Source organism: Athene cunicularia (genome assembly GCF_003259725.1).
Source record: "Athene cunicularia isolate RWA chromosome 8 unlocalized genomic scaffold, athCun1 chr8_part1, whole genome shotgun sequence".
NCBI classification, from domain to species: Eukaryota; Metazoa; Chordata; class Aves; order Strigiformes; family Strigidae; genus Athene; species Athene cunicularia.
In genome coordinates, this window is record NW_020799109.1 from 6881020 (window position 1) to 6906721 (window position 25702).

Below are 25702 nucleotides of genomic sequence, written 5' to 3' on the forward strand. Positions count from 1 at the left end.
CCGCTACCCTGCGAGCGGTCGTGCCTGTCCGCCCGGGCCGCGCTGGGGCGGCGGGGAGCGCCGGCTGAGAGTCCCCTCAGGCGGAGGGCGGGGTGCGGCCGGGCCGGGCTCCAGGCGGTGTGGGGGAGGCGGCACTGACGGGCCCGGGCCCTGGGGAGCGTGGTGGGTGGTGTGCGCCCCCACGGCCCCCTCCTGGCCTTGGCCGGTGTTTGGGGGTGCCGGTAGCAGCTGCGGGTTTGTGCAGAGCCTGCTCCGGGCTGCTGCTCTGGGCCGCTTGCCTTCGTCCAGTTTGCAGTGCGTTGAGGTAGGCGAGGATACTGACATTTCATTTCATGTGCGCTCAGTCCCTTAGAGACACGATCCTCTGAAATTCATGAACCAGCATGCTTGGCAGAAGACCTAAAAAAAGCCCTCAGGCAAAGGGCCAGGGAGCTGCAGTTGCAAAGCAGGTAAGGAAGGCAAAGGGCCAGGGAGATGTGGTTGCAAAGCAGGTAGGGAAACCTCCTACTGCTCTTCAGGGGAGTCTTGTTCAGACCTGGTGCTGCTGTTTTCCAGCTAGAATCACACGGGCGTTAATAAGATACTGCAGGACCATGAAAAAACTTCAATCATGTGGTGCCAGTTTTTCTGCTTTCTCCTTTAGCACATTCTTCTTAAAGTAAATATCTGATATGCAGCAGTGGGGGTCTTTCAGGGAAGCCACAATGATGTAATGCTGTAATCTGTGCATGAGGCTTCGTGACTCATGCTCATAGTAGTTTCCTACCCCAGCTATATTGAGATTTAATAATAACTTCAAAAACTACATGGAGGTTGCCTCTAAGAAAACTGAAATAAGACTAGAATATCAAATAACAAATTCGGTGGTGCATATTGGAGAAAATTATGCTGCAACACCAGAGACAGTTTATTTCCCTGTGTATGGTCATTTTTGGCAGATAGACTGATAAACCTGTGACCCTCTCCTGTAGCTAAAAGTAAGCTTAGATGTGTCCATGTGTTGGGGTTTTTTTTCATACTCTTTTTACCTTCGGATGTAGTTTCAGAAACCTTGAGGAGAGAAATACCATTTAGTCATGGTTGGCAGGTGTAGGAAGTGAGGCAACAGTGTCAAATTAGAAATACAGCCAAGGCCAAATTCTGGGTAGAATAGTGGAAGAAAACCAGGGTACAGTTAGAGGTAAAGAATATGTTACAATCAGAATGGAACTTCAGAAACTTTTGAAGGTAGAACAGAGGTAAGTAACATATAGAAGAGGAATAACTGGTAAGAATATAGGGAAATACGAAAATAGAGTGGAATAGGATGTTAGACTAAAGAAAATGGCTAAGATGTCTTGGGAACTAGCATTCTCACACTGGAAGGAGAATGGTTTAGTTGGGAGATCTGTAGTGTCACTTGCTCTAATATAAAAGTTTGCATTTCTTAGTTGGAGAGGTAGTATATAGTTTATTTCACTTGAACAAGGAAGAAGATAAAAAGAAGGAAATATCTTTCTCTTTTTTAAAAGAAGAAACCAGACTCTAAAAAGATAAAAGTAAATAAAGGATCTGAGTAGCATATTTTACTGATTTCTGATTCAATACAGTTAATTATTCAGCCTGTCTTGCAGCATAGAGGATTGTTTCTTGAAGCAAATACACTGATGGCTTGTTCACTTGCAAATTATTTAAGCTGCTTTTGTGCTGTGTTGTGCTATCAACTGCAAGTTTTTTATAACTTTCTTTTCCTCTTTCATTAAACATTTCTTTAATACTATTAATTTCATTGGAAATGGGCCTTACTGAACAGATTGAGAGTCGGAGCTAGAACTACTGGATTCTGTTCTTGACTTCATTCATTACTACACTTGCTTCACTGTATGCACTTGCAGTGTAGTAGTGAACAGATCACATGTGCTCCTGGTCCATTCTGCACATTGATAAATGGTGTATGTATGTTCCACAGAACTTGGATCTTTAGATCACCATTATAAAACTTTCTAATTAAATCTTGTCCTGACCTTCTTTCCATTCTATCCCAGACTGCAAATGTATTAGTTTTGTCTTACAGAATGGAGATGGATAAGGCAGAGGGGGGGCTAACTGACCTGCCTAGTGCCTTGCAGAATGTCAAGGGCAGGATCAGGGATAGTAAACAAATAGCTGCTGATTTTGAATATCCTGTTCGTGGTCCTTGGAATCGGTGTTTCTTCTGCAGGGAGAAGTCCTGCAGGGTTAAAAAAAAAGTTTGTAATTACTTATTCACCTAGTTTATAAACTGATAGGTGGCTTCAGCTTCTGGCAGCACTTCAGTGCTTGGAGGCAGGAGACGACTGTTAACCCTTGTAATAATGACAATTGATTTTTATTCCTTTGCTTGAGAGAAGCTGAACTGCTGCCCACTTGGCCATGTGAAGACAAATCAACGGGGACTTATGCTTTGAAAGAGTCTGAGTAAAGCTTCTCCACCTACCTCATAGGATTAATTTAATTCAGTTAATTCATGTTTATAAAAAAGCTTAGCGTACTTTGAATAAAAATTTTGTTATTTCTGGATCAGTTAGTATCTTAACCAGCAATATAAGAATTGTGATAAAATGGCATCCTAGAATACCTCTTAGACTGCACCTCAGGGAGTTCTCTGATACGTAATGTCCTTTAGCATGTTTTACAGCAGTTGAGTGCTAACCCCCGCTACTTTGTCAAATTCTGATTACTGTTATTATTATTACCTGAGATGCTGTCACTTAGCTGATGATCTGTTCCAGACAGTTGATTGTTTTCTCCAGTGCAGTGTAGGCATTGCTGGCTTTGTAATGGCAGTGTTTCTCTGTGTGTGTGCATGCGCTTTCCGTGTGTTTATGATTTATAAAACTGGGGTAACAAGAAGTACAGAACAGTTCTGTACATGTAAGTATAGCTTCTTCCAAAAGATAAGAGTGAAATCTCTGCTGTGTACACGTCAGACCTGTATTGTGTAAATGATGATTGAATATTTTTTAGTTTGGCTGTTACAGGAACTACCCTGAACTTCCCTGATGATACCTGCTTCATGAAGCTCAGTATAACAGACATCATTTTATTTTTACCTTGTTATGTCAGACTATTAGATAGGCTTGATTTTAAAAAATCGTTCACTGTGTAGCATTTTAGAGGGAGTATTTGTGTCTTACTAAGAATTACGTACCTTTTGTCAACTATGGGTGCCTGGTATGCATTGTTTTGGTAATAGAAGTGGTATGATAGTGGGCTATAAAAAAATTGAACAGAATCCAGAATGCATGAAAATATTTAAATAATCCATGCAGTGGGATGTTTTTGAGTGTCAACTCTGTTCTAACTGCAGTATTTTTTTTTTTTTTAATTTTCCCTTGGCTTCAGCTGGGGCTGTTTGTAGATTTCAATCCTGAAGAGATGCTGCTGAGTGCTGAGGAGTGTGGGGATGATGGGGACCTAGAAGCAGAGCTTGCTGCTATCACAGGAGGAAAGGTGAAAGAAGGGAAATTGAAACCAAAAGGGAAAAGTAAGTTAAAATACCTGGATTTTATTTATTGACAACCTGAATAATTTATTAGAGATACCTATTTACAAATCAGGTTTATCTAAAATGTTTTTTCATCGCTGATAGAATCTGAAATTGCAACTACTCTTTCCTTTACTTTGAAACGTTTAAGTTGCTACTCCACAAAAAGGGTAAGAGGGTTTTTCATCTATGCTCTTGTAGACATAGGGAAAAGATTTATGATGGCTAGCCAATGACTAAATTAAGACATGCTTGTTTAGCATACAATGTCATAAAAACGTGTAGTAGGTGTTAGATGAATTCAAAATGGAAACTCTGTTTCTTCGAGGGTGGGTTGTTTGGTTGTTCTTCTGTTTTTGGTTAAAGACTGAATTTACTAAATGACTATTATATTTTTTGTTACTTGGAGCCTGTAATCAAAATTGAATATTCTTTTAAGAGGGGGAATCTTGGAACTGATGGAATTACTGGGTGAATCCTGTAGCTTGTGTTATGCAGGAGGTTCAGGTGTCTCTTGGGATGGATTGTTACTGTTTTTAATATTTTAAGTATCCATTAATTTTGTCTGATAGTGTTTGCACACAGCGCTTTACAGGATGACTGTAATCTAGTATAAATCAAGGCTGATGGTGAGAGGGGGAGCCTCTAGTGAGCACACTCTACCTCCAAGCTGGTATACATACTTACGGAGCTGCAGGATGAGCTGGTTCAGGAAACTGATCTATAAAAATAAACTTTGGTTGGGCTAGGTTTTCCGCTGAAGCAGTTCCGTGATCTGGTTTGCTACTTGCCTGTTTCAGTGTTGCTGTGGCTGCAAGGGAGGGGTGGCAGCAGGTGGTTGAGGTGTGGAACAAGGAGAATGGGACCTACCCTTGCTACAGGTGTGGGAGCAGATGCTGGAAAAAAGGGTTTATGTGACTACAGCCTTATTTGCATATCTGCAGTAATTTGCCTGTAATATTTGAAGGGACATCATGCAGAGCAGCAGGGAAATGCGGAATGTTAAAATATTTAGAAAAAGTGACTGTCTAAACACTGTAATTGATGAGAGGCAGAGGAGGTGTTTGTATCTAAAACTGAATTATAAATCATTTCCGCTCTTTGGATTTCAAGCTTGTAGTAAACCCTTAAAGCTAATAAGCATAATTGTGCTGATAAGCACAAGAGCAGAACTTCTGCCATTGGACATAGGTTACTCATGGTTAAAACATGCAGGATAGTGTTCTGAGGATGAGTCTGTGTGCCAGGAGCTCTGGAATCATTGTCAGCTTTTTCAAGTGCTGACTTCTCGCCCTGATCATGTCACTTAATGTGTTTTTTCACTTTCTTTATTCATAAGAGGGAAACTAAACTTCAATCAGTGCAAAATTAACATTTACTATGCCTTCTAAAGTTATATGTTATGGCTCATTAAACTATTTTCCAAAATATTTTACAGCTATTCTGTTTTTCTGGTAGAATTGGGAGTATATAGATTAGAAGCTTGTGAAAGATAAACAGCTGGACATCTGGCACTGGGGACTCATGAGACCTGTTACAGTGTAGTGGTGGGGGTGTGGTACAGGTTGGGGGCAGGATGGAGGCCAGCACCTGGAAAGGAAGAGGGTACAGTAAGGACAGGGGAGAAACAGATTCTGTGTAGAGAAGGACAGAAAAAAGGGACCCAGTACAACACGTACTAGTGCTTGGTTCCTGACTGAGCACAAGGTGCAATAATTGACTCCTGGATATAAATTCTGGAGCTCTGATGGGGGGGTGGGGGGAAGTGATCTCTCTTCTAGCTTGAAGATGCAGACGGCAAAAGCTGTATTATTGAGACAGTGTAAGTACAGAGAGGTCTGCTATCTGTGGCTGGTAAATGCAGTTGGTCAGCCCACTTGGATGTTTGAATTTTAACCTCAATTTGCCATACTGGATTAGAGCTGAACCAACCATCCGAGGAGGCTTGGTTGGCTTTTTTGCCTCTAGTGGAGCTTCCTGTAAGGAACACTCTGACCCTTGAAGTACAGCCTTTGGATATGCCCTACTATTCTAGTTGCAGAGTTTTGCGAAGTATCAAATATATTAACAACCTGTTTGATACAGGTCGTGAAGCACTGATATGGTAAATTAGACTACTTGAACAGAAACAGCTTTGTATTTGGGTTAATTGTCAGCTGATTCAGAAATGCAGGGGATGGATGGGATCCATTTAAATTGACTATAAAGCTCTATCCTGAAGATCTTTATTTCATTCAACATTTACTGATACTGATGAGTCACAGTCATGTGTCTGCATAGGGAAGTGTCAGAGGCATTTATGTGGACAGCTGGGATTTGTGTGCAAATAACTTCACCTTTGAGAATGCATGGAGGAAGTTCATCATTAAGGAAGATGTGCTTGGCACAGCATGAAATAGAAATAAGGACTCAGAAAGGAGGAGACAAATAGAGTTTTCATGGTGAAGACCAGAATCTTGAAGAGAAATTGCAAGACAAAGTAGCCAGAAAAGATTTGGAAAAGGGGAAATCTCATTAGCATGAGACAACAATGCAGAAAATCTAGAAGTGTAGTTAGAGAGGCAGAAGAAAACAGTGCTTTTTCTGGTCTTCTATAGCAGTTCTCTGTGCCAGTGTTTTGCTGCTGCTTTTTGGGCTCAGGACAAGTATGATGCCTTGATTTGAAGCATTCTATTTTTGTATGCCGTGTGACTTTGCAGTGGTGTTTGATGTATAAAACAAGTAGTTTCGCAGGGTAGAAAGATTTTCTTGTCTTCTCTTCTAGCTGTCTTCAAACATACAGATAGCTTGCTATGCCTCCTTGCTTATGTTAACAGCCAGTAGTTTGGCTTAAGGCTTGTGTTCAGTATGTCTCTAAAATTGATGTTAATGTGCACCATCAGATTCAAAGGATAAATATGTACCTAGTTTAACATAACGTGGAGACAGGCATTCTTGTGCTTAAGACTGTAGATTGAGAAATGGATCAACTGTTGGAGTCTCAAGTGTGACATAGACCCTATACAAAACTCCAGTGACTTAGTTGTAGTTTGATTGGGAACTCTTTGAGCTCAGCACTATCTTATGGTAAATGCCTTGAACTTTGTTCTGATTTATGGCTATATGTGTTGTTGTAATATACACAACAACATATTTTTGGCTTTGAAAGGAAATGTGAACAGAAGTTTTAGTGGCAGATGTGCTGGATGTTTAATGCACGTATCTGCATCTCATGAATTTAATTGTTGGGCTAACTTGGTTATATCCATACATGCAGATCTTTGGGGACTAGAGTACTTCTAACTCAAATTAGTTCAACATGAGGGGGACAAGAAGAGGGATGGAACTGGGAAAAATAAATAGCACTTAGGGATGTATGGATGTAGACCACTTCTCTTCCATATGGGGTCAGAATTGATTCTGTCAATCAGGAGCTACACCAGGAGCAAATTACATTTTGTTAGGGTAAACTGACATGAGACAAAGGATGCAGAACAGAAAGACCTGACAAGGATGCTGAGTCCAGTCCTTGTTAATGTGGACAATCAGGTCATAAATACCTTTTATAACTACCTAGCATCAGCCTAAAACTAGTTCAGATGTTTATTCATACTGGGGACAGAGGCTCCAGTAATTCCTTTTAATGGATATAAATCTGTAATCAGATTTACCCATCAACAGTTTATGTTCATTTTCTCTTGTACCACCATTGATTTTTATCTTAAGTGAGGGATACAGTTTTGATGTAACATCTGAGAATAGTAGTATTCTCCAATTTTTCCTTGGAAAATTGGAGTCTTTCATAATGATGAAGTTCCTGTTACTACTTAGTTGTGTAAATAATATCATAGAAGTACTTAATCTGTATTTTAAGTCAGTCTAGGAGCTTGAGGTGATTCTAGTAATTTTTTTCTTGAAGCAGTTGCTTCATCCAGTCCTACTTGTTGTTCTTACACAGTCTTAAATGTCATTACTGTGCAAACCTACTACAGTATCTTTCTCTTTTGTTTCCGTGTTCTCTGAACACTGTTGTGTCCCATCATACCTGCTAGACTATCACAGTGCTTATGGTTTTTCCATTCAGTTCCTTGTATTAGTAAACATATGTTATTTCTCTCTGAGATCTAATTTCTCAGCTAGGTTATTGGATGCAGTCCTTGTCTTATTGCCTGCCTTGACAGTCACTCTCAAAAACACTAGTATTGCCTTTTTCCTGGATGTTCACTTCCCCAGACTTTGCCCTTTATCCTTGAATATACTCTTTTACCTATGACACTATCTGATGAAGGGGAAGCAGAAGTCACTACTTTCTTTCAGCTGGTAACAACTCCTTTATAATTTATATCCAGTGCTGCATAACTGTTACTTATGGTTTATGGCTCTCCTCGATTCTTTTTACAGCTCCTCTGCCCATGGATCATATTGAAAAGATGGCTGCAGAGTGTATGAAGGACCTAAATGAAGATGAGGAAGAAGAAGCAGATGATGAAGACTTGGAGAAAGATACAGACCTGTTGGTATGCATAACTTTTTTAGCAAAATCTTTTAGTAAATCTTTGTTTATTTGAGTTGGGTTTTTTTTTTTTTAAATAGAACTGCATTTAGCAAAAATGTCTGTTAACTTTGAGATGAGAAGCTAAAACATTGAAAAAATGTTCCATTATATAAGGCTTTGCAGGATCCAACCCCCTGCACACCGAAGTGTTTCCTAGCTAACATATATAGGTGTGAGGTTCTTAGAGAAGTGGAGGGAACAGCAGGAATCCCATTCCATGGCAGCTGGTGAGATACAGCCAGGGACATTCTCCTCAAAGTAATGTCTGTCAGCATTTTCCTACTGCTTCAAGTAGTGCTTGACCTGAGAGAATATCTCCCAAGAAATTCTTTGTCATTTCAGTGAGTGGTCTAGGGTTTAGGGAAGAAATGCTAAGCAGTGTTTTTGACTGCCATTGTTAATAGATTTTTTTTTTTAAAATTTCAAATTTGCATTTGAATGGTCTTTGTAAAAGTAATTCTCTGAACTCTGGCTTCAGGTATTTAACCACAAACTTTTGTGGTGATCCTGGGAGCTGCAGTGTGGCTTTTGAGTGCGTCTGGCTTCCTGTTGTTGTGAAGACAAGTGGAACCAGTTTCATTTTAAAAAAAAAAAGACCAAATAGAAGATGTTTAGACTCTCTATTTGGGTTCAAGGTCCATCCAGAAGTTTTGGAGCTTGAGACTTGATTTTATTTTGTCTTTTGAGGAAATAGAAAATTTTGAAGAAAAGCTTTTTGTTGGCTTTACTTTTACTTTAGGCAGAACTGCAAGAAGTTCTGGGGGTGGAAGGTGAGACAGGAAGCTGTGAGGATGAAACGATAGCAATGGAGCCATCCACATCTGAACTAGAAAATGAGCAACCTGAACTGCAGCCACAGGTAGGAAAGAGCTTCATGTTCCTGACAGTTTTGCTGAATCACTGTTGTCATGCAGCTTATATGAAGGTGACAGGCAAGGATCTAGAGAGGCTTTCTTGTCCTCCAAGGAAGGAAAAACTACACTGTTGCTGTTTTCTCTGTGGAAACCAATGCTGTATTGATATAGGTGAATTTTTTGTTTTGTTCAGAGGATGATTTTTAATGTTACAATTGAGGAGGTAAACAGTTGGAATCAAACATGTTTTGCCCCTCATTATACATAGGAGCATGCAGTCTGCAGCTCAGGCCTCCAGAGTTTGTATCTTCCCCCTCAGAGTATTGAGCAGTGTGATGAAATTGTGAGACTTGTTATAACTCAACATCTTTGACATCTTTGTGGAATTTTTCTCAGTAGCATTAGCTCTCAGCTTAATTTGTCAGTTCTCATGCAGTTAAATCCTTTATTCAGTTACTGCTGTGTTTCTGTTGTGTGCTACAGATTCCAGGGCCCTTGTGCATTGGGTCCATTAATAAATGGTTCTGAGAGCGTTTCTATAGAGATAATGGTAGTAATTACATCAGTAGCCATCTGAAAGGTCTCTGTAGCTGCAGAGTGTTTGTAAGTAGCTGCTCATAACTTTGCTTAGGCTGCTTTTGTCACCGAACTAATTCCAGGCTGTAGGAGGAAAAATATCTCTTGTAGTAAAACCAAGTTGAAGAAGCCTGGAAGGGAGTAAACTAGCATGTTTTAAAAATAAGAAAAGAAAAAGTCAAGTTTTTATCCCAAAATACCTCTTCACACCCTCTGTTGTGTGGTGTTTGAGAGACTTCACTGTTCTCTTCACCTACTCCCTAACCACATGGCTCCAATTACCGTGTGACTGTGAGTTTTCTAAATGTCTCCACCCATTCTTCTCTATTACGCCTTTGAGAGAAAGCCCAGAGGTGGATCCAGGGACCGTTAGTGTAGTACAAGTCCTCCTCTGTTTTACAGACTGTTTTGTCCTTGCGCTCTTGATTTAACGGGAGAGTGTGTAGAAGAAGAGTGTTTGTTTTTCAGTGCTGTGGGAAAACTCATATAGTTGGATGAAGTAAGTTTTCTTGATTTGTTTTATTATTTTTTCTGAGACCACCTCACTTCCTGCTGTTACCAGTGAGCTGCAACAGACAATAGAGAAGAGAATTGCTAGCTATAGGACAGCAATTTCTAACGCAAAGGAGTCAGGTGAGAGTGCCAAAATACGCCGATACGAAAGAGGCCTTAAGGTAAGTTGGGTTCATCAGGTATGCGAATGAGGGGGAGGCAAAGGCAGTTCTCTATAGTTCAGAGTTTTTCCAGATGTGTGAGTTTGTCAAAAGGGGAGAGAAATTGTAATATGATTCCTTGAGTTACTTTAAAAACATTATTTACTACTGATCTGATGCAGCAAATACACAGATAAGTGTGTATTTCAAATGCCTTTTGTGCATCAGCTTTATTTCTGTTCAGTGTGGCTAGTGGTAGCTGGTGGCAGGGTTTATGGTAAATGCTGATGTTAAACCCACTTGTCTAGTTCTGAATTTAAACTGTGATGATTGTTCAGTGTTACCTTGAAGCAAAGTTTAGGAGCTTTCCTAGCACATACACCTTCCAGTTCATCACTGATGCCTTCCCTTAGATACTAACCTTCCACTCAGTTCTGTGAGACAAAGGAAGGTGATACCTTTCCCTGAGTGTGTTGGCTTGAAAATGAATAGAACAGGATTTTTCATTAAAGCAATTAAAAATTGCAGCAAGGAGTTGTTTCTTCAGCTTTGCATCTTTTCAGCCAGGTGGCGTGCTTGTAGTTAGTTGGCAGTGCTTGTGATTACTGCTGTACAGAGTGCCTTTATTTTCCTGTTTACTTTCATCTGGTCTCCTGCATCACCTCAAACAGCAGCCAGCTCTGTCTTGTTGAGCAAACAAGACAGCTGAGCACTGTCCACTGAGGGAAGAATGTAATGTCTCAGTATCTACCAGGTGTCTTAGGGTACAAAGGGAACAACTGAGGCCAAACCCAAGGGAGGAAGTGCACAAGAAAGGAGATGTCTGTGTGTCCACTGCCTACTAGCTCTGAAAGGAATGTATATGAAACGACCTGACCTTCCAGAGAGCATGAGGGATAGGCAAACCAGCTTATTTCATCCAATAACAAAGTTTAGTGTGCTGTTTGCTACTTCCTTTATTTTTCAAGGTAGGAAGTTTCCCTGTGCCTAAGCAGTGTAACTAAGGATAATAGAGTAGATCTCACTTCACAGCTCTCAGTTCCTTAATTAGCAAAACGACATGCCAACAAATGGTGTACAGTTATCTCTTGTACTTAGTTCTTGGAACTGTGAACTTTAATCTCAAGTGTTTTAATTCCATTTTCAGTGGCTCTGTCATCCCACACATGGAGAAGAGAGCGCTATGTGTGGGTTGCTTTACTGGTCTGAACCCCAATCTCACATTCAGTCAGTCCAAAGTATCTCTGTCACTGTTGCTTAATAGGTCAAACAGTGTCATGGCTGACCAAAAATAGCAGTGATTCTGAAACTGATGAGATTTTCTTGTCTTTCTGTGCCTCCATTTTAGTTTCTGTGAAAGAAGTAAAACTTTTGTTTTAGCTTAAAAGTGCATGGTGGTTTTCTGTCTGAACCTTAAATTAAAAAAAAATAATACTGAGGAAGGTAATATTTGTGGTGGAGGAAGAATTTTGAAAAAAAAAAAGAGCAGTTAACCCATGTTACAGACGGTGAGAGCTTCTTGCCATAGGTCACTAGCTGACTCTCCATTTCATTAGTACTTAATGGCTTTTTTCATTGCATAAAATAGGTATGCAGACTCCTTCCTTCCCTGAATCCACATAGTCAATGACATTTCAGACTAGGGTATTTTGTTTTAAAGACACGAAATCTGTGTACAGTTGGCATAAATGTCTTTCTTGGTGACTTTCTGTGACAAAGCTGAGTGAACCACATCCGCTATCTAGTAATTCTAGGTGTTGAAGTACTTGCAGTTATGTAGTTTGAGTAGCAAGTCCTTTGTGTTGTGTTGCTCTGATAATTGGTTTCCTTTCACTAGCACCAAAGTTGGCTTTGCAGAAAAGTAGGAAGCTAAAGGGCAGCAGTCTGTAGTAGTGTGCGTAATAGATCTCATCATGTATAAGGGAATGAATTTGTGTTTTAATGATTTTATGCCAGTAGTATGTTTGATGAAAATGCCTATTGACTTTGCTGTTCCATCTCTGCCAGACACTGGAAACCATGCTGGCTGCAGTGAAAAAAGGCAAAAAAATCAATGAGGAAGAAATGCCACCGCCTGTTGCAACAGGAAAAAGTTCTTCTTCCTTATCTGAAGCCACAGGAGTGGAGCTAGAGAATTCAGGAGATACAGTCAGTGTCCTACCAGAGAATAAAGCCGAGTCTGCTGCAGATGATGAGCAGAAGACATCTCATGAGCCAGTGCAGCATCTGGAATCGGAGTCTCTACAGGGTCATGCTGCTTCTAGTCCTACTGTGGAAACAGGTACCATGAACTGAGAGGATAAGCGGTTGCAACACTATTTTAGTGCTATATCTTTCTTGATATTTGTATTGTATTGCAAAGCACTGCTTATGTTGGAACTTGTCTGCTGAATGTTTCAGGTAGAGTTGTCAGTGGGATGCTGAAGTTTTGGCGGTGCAATCAGTTATTGTTATAGAGCTCTTATATCCACTGTATCAGTATGTTTCACTTTTTCTGTGCCTCGGCTTCTTCTTCAGTATTGTGATGTGGAATTCCAAGTTTTAAAGAGTTTTGAGATATTGGATAGATGGACAAAGCAAGGGATGCCCATCTTGTATGCTCTGTGTAAGTCTCGGCATTGATTCCTTCTCACAGATCTTCAGAACAGCAGCACACGAGCAATACTACTTATGAGGCAGAAAGAGTATAAATTAGCAGCTCTAAAAGCCAAGCAGCAAGGAGACCTGGAGAAAGCAAAGGAATACATGAAGGCAGGGAAGGTATGCACACAAGAAATCCTGAACACTGAACATACCCTGTGCTGTACCCACATGCACTGAGTGTCCAATATTCATTGTGGCAGCTGCAAAGTCTTGGATGTACTTGCATTAATCTTCTGGTTTGTTTTGTTTGGGTTTTTTTCTGCATTAGAAATTTAATGTGGTCTTGGAAGCTTTGGACAGTGGGCAGCCGATAGACCTCCAGAATATGCCTCCATCTCCTCAGGGTAAGGCTCATCTTGCACAAACCCTCCTAGAATCTCTCTGTGCTATAATGGAATGATTCTGCATTTGATTGCAAAACTATGAGAAGAATTGAAGACCGCTTAGGTCTGAGGCTTACTGCATATTCAAATTCCAATCAAGACCAATGCAGAAAAATGAGGTATCATCAATTATATTGAAGTTACCGTCTCTGAATTACAAGTTCAAGTAGGTATTGATGTCTAATATTCCTGTTTTTACAACTTAAATAACAGCAGCCAGTATTTGAGGAGGAAGGGAAGGAAGGGTAATAGCACTTTCTTAAAGTTTACTGCAATATTTGATGGTGTTACATGTTTCTGTAGTTTATAATGTTCAGTTTAAGAGATTAACAAACAGGTTGCAGTGCAGTAAAGTCTAAATCTTAAAGCAAGTTACCAATGTTAAAGATACTTTGATCCGTGTGAGAGGTTTTTTTGATAGATCCAGTGTCACTACTGATAATTAATATTTTATGTAATTCAGTGTTTTAAACCATTTACTTTAGTGTTTTATTATAAGAAACTAAACCACAGATTATTTTATTTTAATAAATCATGAGACTTATGACTCCTTAATTTCTAAACTGATCACCAAATGGCATTGGAGAGAAACTTCACTCATGATATAATCTTGCCTTAAAAAGTGCAAGATTTTTGCAGAAGATATTTTTGTAGTTTTCTTAAATAACCACTGTTATACAATGCCAGAAACTTGGGTGTCTGAATAGATGGTATTACTTGCTTCCCTTTTTCAGCACATCTTTTGTTACTAGGATATTTTAGTCAATTAGAAATCTTGTTCGCTCTTTCCATCTGCCAAGCTACCAAGTTATATTTTGGGGAGAGAATTCTTAGAATACTCGAACTGGTTTTACTCTTTTTTTTTTCTTTTCCCTCAAGCAGCACTAACCTAAATTAAATCAGCATTTGAGGTTTTCTGTTATAAAGTATTTTCTCTGAACAATGGGAACCTTAGACTTACCTAGCCATATAGATATTGTTCTGAAGCCAAAAAGTTTTCAGGAAGATGATGTGATCAAATTCATGGTTTTCTGAATAACATGGGTTGACTTGCTGTTTATGGAACACACTGAAACTTTCTGCTTACCTTGCTTTGCAGATCTGGAAAACGTAGGAAATGTACAAGATGCATCCAAGCAAAAGGTACCAGCTTCAGTGGGAAGTTCCCAGGATCCTACAACACCTGAACCTCGGACTCAAGAAGCTTCAGGTAGGACTTTGGCTTTCTCTAGCAAGGCATAAAAGTAGCATGTCTAGAAGGCAGTTTAAGGTCTGCCCTGTCCCACTGAACTACAGCAGGATTGAGTAAACCTAGCTAATGTTACTGAATATTGTTTGCTGCTGATTCCATCTGTACTTTTGTTCTGGATCAGTAATGGAAGTAAAAGTTAATAATCTTCTTTAGAAGCATTTTATTTGTAATATGACTTTGCAATGAGGTTTTTGTCTCTGCAGAAGTTAAGGAAGGGGAGGAAAAAGGCAGCTCATATGTTTTGAAATCTGAATCATACAGCGTTTTATTGTCTTTCTTACTTCAAGCTTCCCTGCAGCAGCCAAAAACGATGCTGGAAGCATTGCAGCAAAGGCTTGAGAAGTACAAGTCAGCAGCAGCACAGGCTAAAGCGAGTGGTGATGATCGGAAAGGCAGGATGCACGAGAGGATAGCCAAGGTAAAACAAAAGTGTAATAACCTGCTTGCATCCAGCAAAGCCGTTGAATTAGTTTTCTCGCTGAAGACTTTTTAAAGACTGAAATAATTTGTTTATTATCCATCTGTTTGAAAAAGAGCTCCAGTAGGGAAGCTTAAAGCATTTGGAGGAAGGAAGAAACAGAGACAATACACATAGTATAGCAAAATACTATGTATTCTACAATATTTATGCTGGTTAAATATAGATGATTGCTAATTTATAGTCAACTCCATTTTATGTCTTACTGAGTGCCTTTGATTACAGCAATACCAGGATGCCATAAGAGCCCATAAAACAGGGAGAAAAGTGAATTTTTCTGAGTTACCTGTTCCTCCTGGTAAGTGTGTGATTATGAAATGTCCTAATACCAACTTTTGTATATCTGCTGGGCTCTAAAGGAGGTGTGCAGATACTGCTGCCTCATCCTATGGAACAGCAGCTCCTTTTTCTTAGTGAGTAGGCTGGCCTTGCTGTTTAATGGTATTGTGAAACTGCCTATTAATATGCTCCCAGACTTTCATACTGGTGAATATTCTTGACTATTGACTGCTTGTTTGACAGCATTGGAGCTTAAAACTGATGCTATTTGAAAAGTTAAAACAACTTAACTATGAGCAGGTGCTGAAAATGTTACCTGTCTGTCCTCTGTGCCAACCCTTCTAGAGAAAAGAATAAACTTGGGATATATTGGCTGCTTAGTTTACTGGAAGGAGATTTTTGAAACTAAAAAAATTTGCCCGGTGTCCCCCATTCTATTGATTCCCAGCAGGACCCTCAGAAATCTCTATTTAATTAATCATCGTCTTGCAACACCTGATAAGTCAGATCGGTATTGCAGCTCTCATGGCCAGTAAAAGTAGTCTACAGAGACAAAGCAAGTCATGCCTGTGGTCACACTAAGACAGTGACAAGAGGCAGAAATGGAACCTGCTTCTTGAGACACTCCTGTGTCCTTTTTATCTTCTTCAGAATGTATAGTGTTGTGTCTGTAAAAGTTTGGGCAAGGATATCTATAAATGCTCCCCTTCTGGTTTGCATAATAACTGTTTCTTCCCTCGGAAGCATCATTCCTTTTATCTTGTGCCTGATGTGTTCTGAAAAGATACACATAGCACTGCAAAGTGGTGCCTAGATTTTTTAAGTTAGAAAAGGGACACAGACCTTGTGGCTTTTTTGTCACTGTCAAATGTGGCAATGGCAAGCACTGTAGTAGTGAAGTAGGCAGTGCCAGCTCTTTCAGGTTATGTACTGCTTTGAAGGTTCCCTGCTTTGAAGCTGTCCTTGAAAAGTAGTTTAGCATCCCTTGTTCTAGAACATGATCTATTTCTTGGTAAATATCAGTCTCTGTAAGAGTGAGGTTCTTCATATTTACACCTCTGAAAATACGGATAACTCCTCAATTTCCTTACACGTTAGCTGTATGTTTTTCAGCCGTCATTTAGAGACCATATGATTTACATTGAAAACAACATCAGGCAGTCCCTGAAACTAGAAATGAGATTATAATGCACTGGCAGTGTATTTCATTGCATCTGGATGATAAGTACCAGCCTTGACCTCCTTGGAGACAGAAATGCTGCTGAGTGATGGATCAAATGTCATGTGGGGCCAGCAGCATAGGATTCTGTGTTCTGTCTGCCTGTGTACCTTAAACTTGTTCTGTCCCCAAAGCAGCCATCTCTAGGTTTAGAAGCAGTTTAGTCATTACTTCTTGGCACTTCTAATGAGACTGGCAACAAGAATACATGCTACATATTAATGAGATTAATCTTATTAACAGACTTTTATAGTATAGTGGCTCTGGGTTTCTGTTGTTTGAAACTGACACTGAACTGGTAATATGGAAGTGAGAGTTTATCTTCCATCATCAAGCCTTCTTCCAGTCCTTAAAAGGATAATAAAATAATGAAAAAGAATGTTCTTCATATACTTCACATTTAACTACTGTGATTCTGCCTTATTTTGCAACCTCTGCATTGCAGTAGATTTTCAGCAGAGGCTTAATGTGTTACCAAATGTCAGCAATATATTGTTTATTACTCTATGGGGTAGCACTGTTTTTCTGCTGGACTGTGTACCAACTAAGGTGAGGTACCAGTGAGAGGGGAAAAAAAAAAAGCGAGCAACTTTTTGTACAAGTCCTTTTTTACAGAGGAGAGAGACTAAATTCCTTGCTGGTTCTAGGGGCATCTCTACAACCAAAGTCTTGAGGTTGTGAGGTTCCCTGGCTGGCTGACAGTTACTCAATTTAGAAAGTTATGCTCTGTTATTGCATCACTTGAGCATTGTCCCTTTAAGCCTGGATATCTGTGAGAGATCAGATCTTAAGTCCACCACTCAGGCTTTATCTAGCAAGGCTTTGTGGCCTTGGCATCAGTCTTATGCTGAATTCTGAAATATATTAGATGGTAGATACTTGGATACAAATAGCTTTACAGAAAAGAAGAAATACAGAAGACAGAACGTAGGTCTTATGCAACTCCTGTATTCCTCTCCTCAGGATTTCCCCCTCTTCCTGGTGTTGCAGCAATGGATGGTGACAGCACAATAGCTGCTGTTTTGGAAAATGCCAGCAAACTGGCAAACATGGAGGAGAATGATGAAGAGGAGGAGGTTAGTATTACTTAGTGGGGTGTGTAAAAGTTAAAATGCTGTCTCTTGCGGTGTGCAGAAATGAGGCTACTGGATTTCTAGTCACATAAGGGTACTGAGATGAAGTACGTTTCCTGGAAGTCTGGAGTACAGGATCTCGGTAGTAATTTCAGTTTGCATTATCGTGTAGGAGAGAGAGAGAGATGAGATGTTGTTACAGTCAGTACCTACAGAGTCTGAGCCCAGAGTTTGACTCTTTCATAACTGGCTTGTATGTGGATTTTATTTTCAAAGCAAACACTTCAGATCCTGGCCACCCCTTTACATTGTTCTAAAGTACTTAAATCTGTTCTTTCATCCTGCATCCCAGTAGTTCCTATGTTTGTTCTTTCCTAGCGTGTTAACACGTATTGCTTTTTGTCAGTCAGCAGCAGCCTTTAGACTTCGGTTTGATTTCTTTATCTCTCTGGATTTGGTTGCTGATTGTGCTTTCAACTGGAGTAGCTTTTAATGGAGACAATTCCTGGGTGATTGTTTTTCTGCATGCATCTGCTTTTTCTGAAATCACTGCCTTGTTGAACATTCCTTTTGTCCCTTCTATAGTGGAGGTTTGGCTCTTGCATAGGTCAAGTAACCTACTGGCATGGCATGGCATGGCTCATAAACCTCCAGAAGTTAAAATCTGCTGTTGGGAATGTTACGCTTCCCTCAGAAGTGCTGCCAGAAGGCTGATACAGTGATAACCATGGTTGTTGATGCTTGAGATGCTGTCCTCAATTCTGGAATAGATTTTATACATTTGATGTGAAATTCTTTTTGTTATGCTAGAATGAACCTCTGACACAGGCCCCGGTTGCCAAGAAGCCTGCTCAGCTGCCTGGAAAGCCAACTCAAGTTGTTAAGCCAATTACAGTGCCATCTGCTGTAGCTGAGGAGGAGAGCTCTCCTGAGCACGGGAAACCAGCAGCATCATCCTCCACCCTGCACAAGGCAGAGTCAATGGATCATCTCCCTCCAGCTGGTAAGGTGAAGGGATCATCCTTCCCAATGATCCATGTGCAAGTCGTTTGCACAAGTTTGGTTTAATACCTTGGTAAAGACTTATTTCCGTTATATTTTAGATAGGAGCCTGTGAATGTGTGGCATAGATTTCTTCTTACAGGAGCCTCGATGTATGTGTCTGCTGGAGGGCAGATCCAGACCAGCCATGCAGCTTTATTTCACAGAGGCAGCATGTGTAATTATAAGGGTGATTGGGTTTTTAATTAATTTTGATGTAACAAGTGTATCAGTTCATGATGTTTAACTCTGCTCACAGTTGAACTCTACATATACTATCATTAAAGTGGATGGCTTGCCAGTGTGAATTATTCATTGATGTGATGCTGCTTCCTACACCAAACAGTGGTTTCTGCCTAGTGCATCATCTGAGGATCTCAAACTGGCGTGTAGGCAGTAGTTCATCAATCTCTAGGTCACTAAACAGTTGTCTGCTCAAGATTAATTGTATAGATAGCAGGGGACAGCCACCACCTCATGGTGTGATTTGGGTACACACCAGCAGTGCTCAGACTCTCACTGATTCTGTTGTCATGCCTTGACTGCAGTCCCATCCTGCCCTGGGTAGTTCCCACAGGACGAAACAGAACTGCCTAGCTGGCTGATGCAAGTTCTTTTGTGGAGGCATTTCAGTGCCACTGTGCTTAGCTCATAACTATCCTCTCCATTACTTGTTTTATAAAGATGACTAAAACATAGTAGTTTTCCATTTTTGGCATTGAAAATCCATGAATCCTCAGGAGTTGGGGATTTTTGTCAATTTTAGCTGACGTATTAATCTCTCAAATGAATTGCGAGTATTTTAAAATTAAGACTTGCAAGTATTTTAAAATAAGACCAATAGGTGCAACAGGTATGTGGACAGATTAATACTGACATGATTTTCACAACAAGATGTCAGTGCTTCACTATTTTAAAGCTATATTTCACTAGCCAAAGTGCACTCTTTGAACAAAAATGTTACCTTGTTCCCCCCAGAATTAAGAAGTGCACCTTACATGCCTATAGCAGATAAATCAACTGTAAAAACCTGTCTTTTTCTTGTCAGAGAGCGTGAGGCATAGTGTGGGAGTGCAAGTGGAGCAGTTGCATTTAAGGTGTATATGGGGAAAGTCAAGGAGCCGGGATCACTTGGATTTCTTCAGTCCATTCTCCACAGATTTTCTTTGAAAATACCTGTGCTGTGTATCTGAGCCTCACAGAGCACACTCTGGGTTTTGTCCCAGTGGAATCTGGGCTAGCTACCTTGTCTAATTAGTTTGGTTTTGGCTGATTGGGCAAATTGCTCACAGGAGTCGGACAGTGGGCTCTTTTGCAAGGATGGAAATAAGTTGATCATCATCAGACAGCAGTGAACATAGTGTGAGAGTCATTGGTCTGTTTATTTGCTGAGACAGGCACCTCTTGCAAGTGTTGTTTAGCTTGTGTAGAGTGCAGTTGTGCATACAATATGAGTATCTTTGGAAATGGCTGTAATCAGATCATGCTGTACCATTTCCTGAGTGAGGTACAAGAAGAAGCAGGATCCACTGACCTGGTGCAATGTAAAGCAATCTTTTCTGACTTGTGTGGTTGTCCTTACTGGTTTTGGAAGGAAAGAGGAGACCCAAGAATTAATAAGAAACTAAGATGGCAAGGAATTACAAATAAGCAGAGGTGATATATCTGAATGTGCCTGCACTTTGGTTTATCTGGGTTTTTTTCTGACAGATCAGGTGAGAGGGAAAAAATGAGTACAGAACATGCTCATAATATTCGCTGTCTTTTAGAAGTTAACATGTCAAGCTGAAGTTTGAATCCAGCTTCTGCTTTGGACTATCAGCTGTACTGGTGTCATCTTGTCTCCTGCATGCAAATAAGGGCCTGTAGTTGCTGTTGTGACACTTGTGAAGTGCTGTGTTTTTTTTGATGAAGGATGCCATGATAGAAAGAGGTTTGTTTTTCTGATACTTGAAATTGAAACTGGCCAAGAAACAATTAAGTGCAGTAAGAAAATGTCCTTATTTGATATCTGTACTTTTCCTGATCTTTTTCTGGCTATAAACTGAACATGATAAAACTGTTTCAGGGGCATGGCAGTGTCAGATGAATTGAGGGTCTTTATACAACTGTTTTTCAGCTAGGGAACAGCTGGAATTTCTGGAGAACAGAAAGAAGCAGTACATGAAGGCAGCTGTCAAAGCAAAGAAGGAAAATAACCTTGAACAGGCTAAAATGTATCTCAGAACAGCTAAGAGCTTTGACCAAAAGATTGAGCAAGCAAAATGCGGCAAACCTGTTGATATTTCAAAGGTTAGTAGGACTGTTAGTATTCTGCTTTGTTTCATATTCTTGGACATGTAAGTGCTTACTTCAAGCAGTGAATAATTTAAAATATTTCTTGACACAAATTAAGTTAGTTTGCTCAAGTGACAAATCTGGATACTGAGCCCTGAAATTCCCCTGTATTTTTGTTTTAGGTTTTGTTTCATTTTGCTTCCTCTGCTGCTCCTCAAATGTGCCAGAATTTGACAAAATTTAGCCTCCATGAACCATTTTCTCCTTGATTTACACTGGCACACCTCAACCATGCAGCTTGGAAGTGTTCCTTGGGCTTAGGGTGCGAGTACATATCTTAGCTGTGTCCTAACTCCATTTTGGGATGAGGATCAGGTGCATGTGATACAATGGTGCTGTGGTTTCTCTTGGCATTTGGGTAGATGGGGAAACCAAGCTGCACTCTAATAACTCTCCTGACCTGAATAATCAGGGAACTAGGCCTCTAAGACACTTTGCAGGGTTTTATGACTTAAGCAGTGGTGTAAGTAGTGGTTGGGTTGGAATTGCTTTGAGAAGAAAAACAACCCATCTGCCTTCACTGACCTTTCCATACATTCTGACTGCTTTTTGTCTACTTCACTTTTTCCAGTATGGGCTCTGAAATGTGCTGTTCTTGTGTTGCAGCTGCCGTCCCCCCCTACAGATGATGAGGGTGATTTTATCTTCATACACCATGAAGATGTCAGACTATCTCAGAAAGCAGATGAAGTATATGCACAGCTCATAAAGTTGCTGAAGGACCAACATGAGGTGACCATTTAATTTTTTTTAGAAATGTTTTGGGGTTGTGTTTTTTTGGTTTTTTTTTTTTAATTTCTCTGGGTTTTGTTATACCACCATTGTTTCTGTGGGGTCTTTTGTTTTTCTTGTAAAATACTTTTGACTTTGTGTGTCCTAAAGTGGAAAATGTTGAGAGTTGGATCTCTACTAGTCAAAAGTCAAGAGGGTGTGCTTGGAGTCTTGGGACTATCAAATTTTGACTATTAAATATGAGCACTCAAGTTTGAAAATAGTACCCGAATGATTAAGACTAGCTCTTGGGTGAACCTCCTATCTAGAAATTAAGTGATTAAGAAGTAATAGGGCAGAACAGTTCAAACAAATGCTGTGCTTAGCTTTGGGCTTAAAGGCCTGGGAGGGGTGGATGCTTTTGAGTGACTTGGGAAAACATGGCTTTTCTTAAAGTAGGTTCTCAGCCTCAGAATTCTCTGCCAGTCATAAATCTGCGTGTAAGGATCACTGAGTGCATCTGTATTTGTTTGGTTTTGTTTCTGTTGACAGAGGTGTTTGCAGTATTCCAAGCAATTCATGCATTTGGGAAACGTAGCAGAAACGACTCGGTAAGACCTGCTGCCCGCTGTTAATCATCTCACAATGTGGTCATTTCAGGCTTGAGTCTGCCTGACCCCCCTAAAGATGATGGGGGTTCAGGTTGGTAAGCTGCTGATGTGGAAGGGTCAGTAACTGTGAGGTCTGCATCTCTAAGTTGCTCTTGGACCTCTGATCTGAGGCTTACTCGGTGGCCTCTGTCTGGCAGAATGAACTGTTTGGTGTTCCAGTGTGTGTGTGTAGCTCTGCTATTGTTTGTTTGCCTTTTTTATAGGTTTGAGAAATTGGCACAAGGTTGTAAAAAGGACATGGACATCCTACAGCTTGCACGAGCACAAGGAATGGATCCTCCAAGCCATCACTTTGAGGAAAGAACCTTTAAAATGATAAGGTGTGGAAAAACAAAAGGATTTCTCAGGCAGGCTGGACTGAATTTTCTGATTTCTAGCTCTTGTTTAGGGAATTGTGAGCTTCAGCAGACTCGGGTGGCAGCTAGGGTTAGGCTCAGCATTCCTGAAAGGACACTCTCAGAAAACAACTATGTCTGTATTTAACTTCTCATCTGGGTTCTTTTGTTTTCAGACTATCTTCAGCTTAATCCCCTATATTCTGTTATTTCATCCACTGTTCCTCTGTATTTCTTCTTCTATTCTGTTGCCTTTGGGCTTTGTTTGTGGCGTTTCTCACCATACCTCAGAGATGTTTTTATCTTGGTTTCTGTGCTTTCCTTGCTCCTTTGTACTTTATGAAGGTGATCTGTGTAGGAGTGCACTATTGAAAAAGGTCTGACCAAATACCAGTGGCATTCTGGTCTGGCAGTGGATCGAGTGGTGGGCTACTGGGATGAATACGCTTTTTTGTTTTTATTTTTTCACAGGATATTTTCTGAGCTCAACAGCACAGAAATGCACCTTCTTATTGTCAGGGGGATAAACTTACCGGCTCCACCAGGTATGTACTCAAAAGGGCATGTGGGCTTCTTCCTCTGAGTACATAAGGAAAGTAGTGGGGAATGAGGTTTTCCTACTTTAAAGACCATTTCAGGAGTCAAATCTTTGTAGCCAGCACTCATTAAAACAAAATAACCACATTTCAGTCTCAAGCCCCTAAAAAAACCTTTAAACAGTATTTGAAAAAACAGTATTTGAAAAAAAACCAACCCACCCCACCTCCCATCCCTGGAAAAATAGAGTGTCTGAGTTCCATCTAGACAGAGGGAAGAACTTAAATTGTCCTGGACTTGCTCATAACTGTGTCATAGTTTCACATTTATCTCCTATTATGAGTGCCTGCCTTAACTGTACCACCTTAATGTATATTGACCCTTCAGTAGATAGGAGTTGCTCCTGACATTGTTACTGCTTTTAGTCCCTTGTTTCTGGAGCTTGTAATCTGCACTAGGCTCAGGACTAACAACAGCATTTAAAAAAAAAAAAAAAGTTTTCCTTTGGTTGCCAGCTTTCTATGGAATTTGGTGTGATGGATGGGTTTTTCAGTTTTCAAGAGACAGGTCATAAGTCCTGACAATCAGTTAGGTGCTCTTGAAAATCCTGCTCAACGTTACAGATGCAATGAAAATATCTGTATTGGCTGGTTGGATTGGCTGGTTGTTGTCTCATTCAGGTGTATCACCAAGAGATTTGGATGCATTTGTGAAGTTTGAATTTCAGTACCCAAGTACGGTGAGTGCGTGTCCTGGCTCTTCTGTTCCTCAGTCTGTGACCCTTGCCACTGGATTAGGTTGTGAGGGCTTTGAGGAGGAAGTGTAGTTTTTCTTCTAGAAAGGGAAAACATTTCTAGGCATACTTAAAACAGAAACTTTTTCTGATAAACAACTGCTGAATCTGTTTCCTGTGGATTTGAGCTTTTCTGCACCTTTTTCTTGATGTTCTCCACACCTTACGCTTAGCGGTGTGGTGTCTGCTTCAGGCTTGCGTGTTTTCTGGCTGGCTGACCTCCAGCTTACTGCTAGACAGAATTCACAGGGCTAAGCCATGCCCACCTTTCCCCTCTGAAGACACTAATCAGACTGCTGCCAGTGTTTGCAAAAATGTGTAGAAGGTCATTTCTTTTAGGGTGCAAACGCACTGTTAACTTCAACCAAACACAAGGGCACACTAGTTGTCACTAGGGGAGAGGGGCCACCTTAGATATGATCTCCCTCTAAGTCCCATTACTTTACAAAAACAAGCTTTTAAAGGCATTGCTATTGAATATCTCCTAAAGAGATTGATTGAAAAAGTTAATCTTTGTCATCAAATAAATGCACGTGACTCCTGGTGATTTAATTGGCAAATATATATGTGCATATCTGGAGAAAGGGCTTAGGCCATATAAGTTTCTTGACCTTACAAATTAATATTTATGTGTATGTGCACATGTATGTATATAAAAAATAAGTATACATATATATTGCTTCTTTCCTTTAAATTCCCCAGTGTCACCTGTTCCCCTCACCTTTAAAAGCATTCTCTGATCTGAAAAATACTGGAACTGTTGAACTAAAAGGGCTTCTAAGGAGGGCTGTCTAGCCTTACTTTCAGTGAGTGCTGGGGCTTCTGCTGCTTCCTCTGTACAGCAAAACCAATCTTTGCTCTTGCAGGACTAATACTTAGTCCTGTGAGAGTGCAGAGCCTAGGTTTTTGCCTCGTAATAAATTTTGCAGCAGTTCCGCTAAAATAAATTCAGTTACCTGTGGGAAATCGGTGATGGTCAGATCAGGTTTGTTTAGGTGTGAGTTACATGAGGTCTTAATGGAGGAGTCCTTCCCCCATTAGGGTGGGAGAAAACAGAATTGGTCTGTATGAATAATTTCCTAGGGAATAAGAAAGAATCAGCATAGTTGCTTTTAATCTTCTTTCCTTTCTTTTTTTAAAAAAGCCAAATCTCTACTGCTTAACCAAGAGTCAGATAACACCACCTTTCTCCTTCATAGCTGAAATCAGTTTTGCAAAGTAGCTGCAATAATTAGGTCACGTTGTCCTTGTTCAGTCCCCAGAGATCTAGTTTGTACTCCGCTTTAGGTTAAAAGTTAATTCATTTTGGTGGCAGATTGATTGTCAGGCAAAATAATAGTAGGGCAATTCCCTGAATGATTTGTGATGAATTCCTTGTGTAGCTTATTATTCCAACTAATGCAGAAGGAACAGAATTACTGTGTCATGGAACGTGTGCAGTTTATCATCTAGTTTAGCAGCTGCAGTCAGTAACTTTATGATGATTGGATTGAATTGAGTGTGACCATGAAGCTTATCTGTGGCTCTTACATTTAATGTAATGTTTTGACTTATTCTTTATCTAGTATTATACTTGTTACCCCACTGAAATCCAAATATTTTAGTCCTGAATGTACTGTGTCTCTTCTTATCGTTCAGATAACCCCCAAACCCTCATGTTTCTTGTATAGGTATAAAAAAGAGCTGGTAATAAAAATGGTTACTACTCAGTATTTTGAAACAATATCTGATGGTTTTATTTTGTGTGCCTCTTTTAACAGGAGCAACCTCAAAAGAGTAAAACACCTGTAATTAACAATAACAATTCTCCAGGTTAGTACATTTTCTG

General features: G+C 40.1%; 1 protein-coding gene across 2 annotated transcripts in view; it reads left to right on the top strand.

Annotated features, from left to right (window-relative positions):
• Positions 1 to 150: 150 nt before the first annotated feature.
• Positions 151 to 25702, top strand: part of CC2D1B (coiled-coil and C2 domain containing 1B) — a 33583-nt gene continuing 8031 nt past the window's right edge. The window contains exons 1-21 of one of the 2 annotated variants that reach the window (XM_026853449.1): positions 151 to 234; positions 345 to 449; positions 3364 to 3505; positions 7886 to 8001; positions 8779 to 8898; positions 10006 to 10143; positions 12130 to 12403; positions 12758 to 12882; positions 13034 to 13109; positions 14248 to 14358; positions 14688 to 14818; positions 15104 to 15176; positions 17340 to 17452; positions 18260 to 18452; positions 20610 to 20782; positions 21434 to 21559; positions 22091 to 22149; positions 22413 to 22529; positions 23016 to 23089; positions 23762 to 23820; positions 25635 to 25686. In XM_026853449.1, the coding sequence (XP_026709250.1) occupies positions 384 to 449; positions 3364 to 3505; positions 7886 to 8001; positions 8779 to 8898; positions 10006 to 10143; positions 12130 to 12403; positions 12758 to 12882; positions 13034 to 13109; positions 14248 to 14358; positions 14688 to 14818; positions 15104 to 15176; positions 17340 to 17452; positions 18260 to 18452; positions 20610 to 20782; positions 21434 to 21559; positions 22091 to 22149; positions 22413 to 22529; positions 23016 to 23089; positions 23762 to 23820; positions 25635 to 25686 (2338 nt within the window). In that variant the 5' untranslated portion in view covers positions 151 to 234; positions 345 to 383. Of the gene's footprint in view, positions 235 to 344; positions 450 to 3363; positions 3506 to 7885; positions 8002 to 8778; positions 8899 to 10005; positions 10144 to 12129; positions 12404 to 12757; positions 12883 to 13033; positions 13110 to 14247; positions 14359 to 14687; positions 14819 to 15103; positions 15177 to 17339; positions 17453 to 18259; positions 18453 to 20609; positions 20783 to 21433; positions 21560 to 22090; positions 22150 to 22412; positions 22530 to 23015; positions 23090 to 23761; positions 23821 to 25634; positions 25687 to 25702 lie in introns of those variants that run through there. The other variant, XM_026853450.1, reaches the window with a different exon arrangement.